General features: G+C 42.5%; 1 protein-coding gene across 4 annotated transcripts in view; it reads left to right on the top strand.

Annotated features, from left to right (window-relative positions):
• LOC104986429 (nuclear body protein SP140-like protein) overlaps window positions 1-6411 on the top strand; it is a 95860-nt gene that overhangs the window by 84925 nt on the left and 4524 nt on the right. For all 4 annotated transcript variants that reach the window (XR_825039.1, XM_010836984.1, XM_010836985.1 and 1 more), the window contains one exon: window positions 2322-2437. Coding sequence is in view for 3 of the 4 variants with exons in the window: in XM_010836984.1 (XP_010835286.1) it covers window positions 2322-2437 (116 nt within the window). In the remaining variant the exon portion in view is untranslated. The remainder of the gene's footprint in view (window positions 1-2321; window positions 2438-6411) is intronic.

Genomic DNA, 6411 nt, shown 5'->3' with positions numbered 1-6411 from the left:
AACCAGTCCATTCTGAAGGAGATCAGTCCTGGGTGTTCTTTGGAAGGAATGATGCTGAAGCTGAAACTCCAGTACTTTGGCCACCTCATGCGAAGAGTTGACTCATTGGAAAAGACTCTGATGCTGGGAGGGATTGGGGGTAGGAGGAGAAGGGGATGACAGAGGATGAGATGGCTGGATGGCATTACCGACTCGATGGACGTGAGTTTGAGTGAACTCCGGGAGATGGTGATGGACAGGGAGGCCTGGTGTGCTGCGATTCATGGGGTCACAAAGAGTCGGACACGACTGAGTGACTGAACTGAACCGAATTGAGGAGAGGAAAATGGGCAGGGGACAATAGGACAGAGCCCTGCAGAATTCCAACATTCCAGGTTTGGAAGCTGAAAAGAAAGAAGAAACATGTTAGAAAAATCAAAGAGAGTGGAGTGTCATAGAACAAATCATAAAGAGTGTTTCTAGAAGGAAGAGGTGAATGGCCCTCCCCACCACCTCCCCACTTCCTCAACACCCACCAGAGTCCCAGCTACCCATCACCAGGTGGGCCGGTCCCCAAATCTGTGATTGTTTTGTACCTAGACTGTCATGCAAGCACTGTCGTGTGAATTTCTTCTTCTAGCCCGTGGTGTAGAAAGGGTAGCTTCATCTAGATGAAGAGGTGCTATCCATTAGATGAATTGCTTCCCACCACTAGGGTGGCCCAGGAGAGGGACCAGGTGCCCATTCTCTGGGCATTTCTGCAGAACAGACACATGACCCTCATACATAGAAATCATAGTATATAGAGATTCACATGTTATTGCCACATAGATTATCACCGAAAATTAAAAGGAAGAAATTTAATTCTTCTTGCCCACCAATGGGCTCCTTCCTTGATCATTCTTATTTTGGTCTATAAATTCTACAGGTTTTTTTTTTTAAGATTTTTTTTTTTATGTGGACCACTTTTAAAGTCTTTATTGAGTTTGTTACAATATTGCTTCTGTTTTATGTTTTGGTTTTTTGACCGTGAGGCATATGGGATCTTAGTTCCTCAACCAGGGGTTGAACCTGCACCCCCTGCATTGGAAGGGGAAGTCTTAACCACTAGGATGCCAAGGAAGTCCTCATAAATTCTGTAGTTTTAACATGTGCTACTTGTTACTCCACAATACTTAGATGCAAACACTGTCAATTTTTTTCTTTAAAAAATAAATTTTATTTATTTTTAATTGAAGGGTAATTGCTTTACAATATTGTGTTAGTTTCTGCCATACATCAGCATGAGTCAGTCATAGGTCTATATATGTCAGCCATAGGTATACACATGTCCCCTCCCTCTTGACTCTCCCTCTCACCTCCCACTCCATCCCACCCCTTTAGTATGTCACTGAATGAAATAAAATCTGGCTAAAGGCCCCACATACTGAGCCTGGTGAAAAATCCCACACCAGTTGACTGTGGGCCCTTCCATCTTCCTTACACAGGCAAAGCATCAGGTCTTCCATGGGCTCAAAAAATTAGGGTAAGACCTTGGCCTTCAACTCCAGTGGTTGCCATTACCACAGTTCCCAGCCATTGAGAGATGGCACCTCCACACCTAGATGCCAAGCTAAGGATGGCTTTCCCTAGGCTTCAGAACCAGAGAGGTCTGTCTGCCCTGGCATACACCTGATTACTTGTGCCCATTGTCTTTCCAACCAGAGGCACTGTTGCAGGCTCAGGGGCTCTCCAGCACAAAATCCATAGCCCAGGAATGTCCTTCAATTCACAGAGAACTTACAGCAAGGAAAGTGGGATGCAGTGATCTCTCAGATGTTTATCCTACCATGTAAAGTCTCAGTTGGGACTTTCCTGGCTTACGACACTGCTACCAGAGCGGGTGGTGCCGGTGCGGCCCCTGGTCAGAGAACTAAGATTCCCAACACGACCAAAAGAAAAAAAAAAAAAAATCTCAGTAAATCACTCTTCAATGAGTCAATGTAAATGATGCAGTGTAGACAACTAGATGAGACACTGTATTCCTGAGACAGATTTTGCCTTCAGAATAATAAATTTCTCAGATTATCTTTAATTTATCCTTTTATGTGGTTGTTGAAAGACTTTTCAGAATATCTGTCTCTATAAAGAAAACTTTGAAAGTTTAACACACAGCCACTTCCTCCTGAACTTCACTGCAGACCAGCCTGTCTTCTCCCTGAACTCTTGTAAACCATTTTGAGAATGGTTTCCAAGTATCACCTGGGTACGAGTAGAGGCTGTGTGTCTACAGTGCCAACCACAGGGTTGACTTTCCAGAGTCTTGCTGATCCCAATGATGTCTACATCATTTCCTCTTCTAGCCAGAAGACTCAAATAAATGCGAGGTGTGCAGTAGAGAGAAAGCGCTGTTATCCTGTGATACGTGTCCAAGGTTCTTTCATGGGAACTGCCACATTCCACCTAAACTTGCTACCAAGTGAGTGAGACCTGGCTCCCTTCTACCCTTCCTTCTTATGTTTCTCCCATCATGCACACTCAGACTGCAAAGTTGTCTCTTGTTGTATGTGTCTTGATTCAGAAGCAGAGTCCTTATGTATCCGGATTCAGAAATAAGATACATAGCTGTTTAACAGTGCTAGTAGCAGTAGATTAATGAGAAGAAAACTCTTCAAGTGGTGATTAGGTATAATAGAGAAAGGAATTACCTTCGCTTCCCTCACTTGATTCCTGGACCCATGCATTTTGATGGGGTGATGACACCCTATATTAGCTGCTGGTTTAAAACATGTACCACTGCTGTGGAAACATCAATCTGAGGCTGAATTTTGCAATAAAGAACCGATGATCTGAGCCACAGTCAGCTCCAGCTCTTGCTTTTGCTGATGATATAATAGGAGCTTCTCCATCTTTGGCTGCAAAGAACATAATCTGATTTCAGTATTGACCATCTGGTGATGTCTGGGTGCAGTCATCTCCTGGGTTGTTGGAAAAGGGTGTTTGCTTTGACCAGCATGTTCTCTTGACAAAACTGTTAGGCTCTGCTGTTCTTCATTTTGTACTCCAAGACCAAACTTGCCTGTTATTCTGGGTATCTCTTGACTTCCTAATTTTGCATTCCAATCCAATATAATGAAAAGGACGCCCCTTTTTGGTGTTCATTCTAGATGTTGTAAGTCTTCATAGAACTAATCAGCTTCAGATTCTTTGGCATCAATTGTTGGGGCATAGACTTGGATTACTATGATATTGAATGGCTTGCTTTGGAAACAAACCAAGAACATTCTGTTGTTTTTGAGATTGAGCCAAATATTGTATTCTGTACCCTTTGATTGACTATGAGTCCTACTCCGTTCCTCCTAAGGGAATTTTGCTCACAGTGGTAGATATAATGGTCATCTGAATAAATTTGGGCTTAAATTGAAGAAAGAAGGGAAAACCACTAGACCATTCAGGTATGACCTAAATCAAACCCCTTACAAATACACAGTGGAGGTGACAAATTGATTCAAGGGATTAGATCCAGTATGCAGAGTGCCTACTATGGACAAAGAACTATGGACAAAGGTTTGTAACACTGTACAGGAAGCAGTGACCAAAATCATCCCAAAGAAAAAGAAATGCAAAAAGGCAAAATGGTTGTCTGAGGAGGCCTTACAAACAGCTGGGGAAAGAAGAGAAGTGAAAGGCAAAGGAGAAAGGGAAAGATATACCCAACTGAAAGCAGAGTTTCGGAGAATAGCAGTGAGGGCTAAGAAGGTCTTCTTGAATGAACAATGCAAAGAAATAGGGGAAAACAATAGAATCAGAAAGACTAGAGATTTCTTCAAATAAATGGGAGATATTAAGGGAACATTTTATGCAAGGATGGGCACAATAAAGGACAGAAATGGCAAGAACCTAACAGAAGAGGAGAAATTAAAAAGAGGTGGCAGGAATACACAGAAGAACTATACAAAAAAGATCTTATGGACCAAATAACTGCCATGGTCTGGTCACTCACCTAGAGCCAAACATCCTAGAGTGTGAAGTCAAGTGACCCTTAGGAAGCATTAATGTGAACAAAGCTAGTGGAGGTGATGGAATTCCAGTTGAGCTATTTCAAATTCTAAAAGACGATGCTGTGAAACTGCTGCACTCAACATGGCCACAAATTTGGAAAATCCAGCAGTGGCCACAGGACTGGAAAATGTCAGTTTTCATTCCAGTACCAAAGAACATTCAAACTACTGTACAATTGTGCTCATTTCACATGCTAGCAAGGTAATGCTCAAAATACTTCAAGCTAGGCTTCAGCAGTACATGAATCAAGAACTTCCACATGTACAAGCTGGATTTAGAAAAGGCAGAGGAAAAAGAAATCAAGTTGCCAACATTCATTGGATCATGGGAAAAGCAAGAGAGTTCCAGGAAAAAGCATTTACTTCTGCTTTATTGATGACACGAAAGCCTTTGACTGTGTGGATCACCAAAAAAAACCCTGGAAAATTCTCAAAGAGATGGGAATACCAGACCACCTTACCTGTCTCCTGAGAAACCTGTATGCAGGTCAAGAAGCAACAGTTGTAACTGGACATGGAAAAATTGACTGGTCTAAAATTGGGAAAGGATTCCTACCAGGTTGTATATTGTCACTCTTTGTATTTAACTTGTATGCAGAGTACATACGGAAAATGCTGGACTGGCTAAACCACAAGCTGGAATCAAGATTGCTAGGAGAAGTGTCAACAACCTCAGATATGCACATGATACCACTCTAATGGCAGAAATCGAAGAGAAACTAAAGAGCCTCCTGATGAGGGGGAAAGAAGAGAGTGGAAAAGGTGACTTAAAACCCAACATTCCTAAAACTAAGATCATGGCATCTGGTCCCAGTGGAAACAGTGACAGATTTTATTTTCTTGGGCTCCAAAATCACTGCAGATGGTGACTGCAGCCACAAAATTAAAAGATGCTTGCTCCTTGGAAGAAAAGCTATGACAAACCTATACATCATATTAAAAAGCAGAGACATCACTTTGCTGACAAAGGTCCATATAGTCAAAATTATGATTTTGCCTGTAATCATGCACGGATGTGAGAGTTGAACCATAAAGAAAACTGAGCATCAAAGAATTGATCCTTTTGAATTGTGGTGCTGGAGAAGATTCCTGAGAGTTCCTTGGACTGAAAGGACATCAAACCAGTCAATCCTAAAGGAAATCCGTCCTGAATATTCATTGCAAGGACTGATGCTGAAGCTGAGGCTCCAATACTTTGGCCACCTGATGCAAAGAGCCAATTCACTGGAAAAGACCCTGATGCTGGGAAAGATTGAAGGCAGGAGGAGAAAGGGATGACAGAGGATGAGATGGTTGGATGGCATCACCAACTCAATGGACATGAGTTTGAGAAAACTCCGGGAGATAGTGATGGACATAGGAGCCTAGCATGCAACAGTCCATGGGGTCGCAAAGAGTTGGACTTGACTGAGCGACTGAACAACAACAAAGTGGGAATATCACAAAGCTGACAAAGCTGGGACTGTTCTGAGCCTTCAGAAGATGATCATCGCAGTTTTATCAAGTCAGCTGATCTGGAATCTCAGGGTTCAGGATAAGATGCCTGACTTCTGTGGGTGTGAATCCACTGCTGCATTTCCTTTGTGATAAAGTGTATCTGTGGTCGGAGGTGATGACATGTGAGATAACACATAGAAGGAGAAGGCATTCTAGAAGTAGTAGAATTCCTGTGGCCAAGGAGGAGAATCTCTACCAGGATTATGTCCATCCCTATGAGGATAGAGCACTTTCCCTCCAAAATGGGAGGAGTCTAATGTACCTCATCTGCTCCCATGAAGCTTCCAGAGATTGTGCCACCTCAGGAATTCAGCAAAGAGAGGCAATGCCAAAGAATACTCAAACTACTGCACATTTGCACTCATCTCACACGCTAGTAAAGTAATGCTCCAAATTCTCCAAGCCAGGCTTCAACAATACATGAACTGTGAACTTCCAGATGTACAAGTTGGTTTTAGAAAAGGCAGAGGAAGCAGAGATCAAATTTCCAACATCTGTTGAAAAAGCAAGAGACTTCCAGAAAAATGTCTATTTCTGTTGTATTGATTATGCCAAAGCCTTGACTGTATGGATCACAACAAACTGTGGAAAATTCTTCAAGAGATGGGAATACCAGACCACCTGACCTGCCTCTTGAGAAACCTGTATGCAGGTCAGGAAGCTACAGTTAAAACTCGACATGGAACAACAGACTGGTTCCAAATAGGAAAAGGAATACGTCAAGGCTGTACATTGTCACCCTGCTTATTTAATTTATATGCAGAGTACATCATGTGAAATGCCAGGCTGGATGAAGCACAAGCTGGAATCAAGATTGCCAGGAGAAATATCAATAGCCTCAGATATGCAGATGACACCACACTTATGGCAGAAAGTGAAGGACTAAAGAGCCTCT

The sequence above is a fragment of the Bison bison genome, unplaced genomic scaffold, assembly GCF_000754665.1.
Source record: "Bison bison bison isolate TAMUID 2011002044 unplaced genomic scaffold, Bison_UMD1.0 scf7180017864068, whole genome shotgun sequence".
In the NCBI taxonomy this organism is placed as follows: domain Eukaryota; kingdom Metazoa; phylum Chordata; class Mammalia; order Artiodactyla; family Bovidae; genus Bison; species Bison bison.
This window is presented reverse-complemented; position numbering and strand designations above follow the sequence as displayed.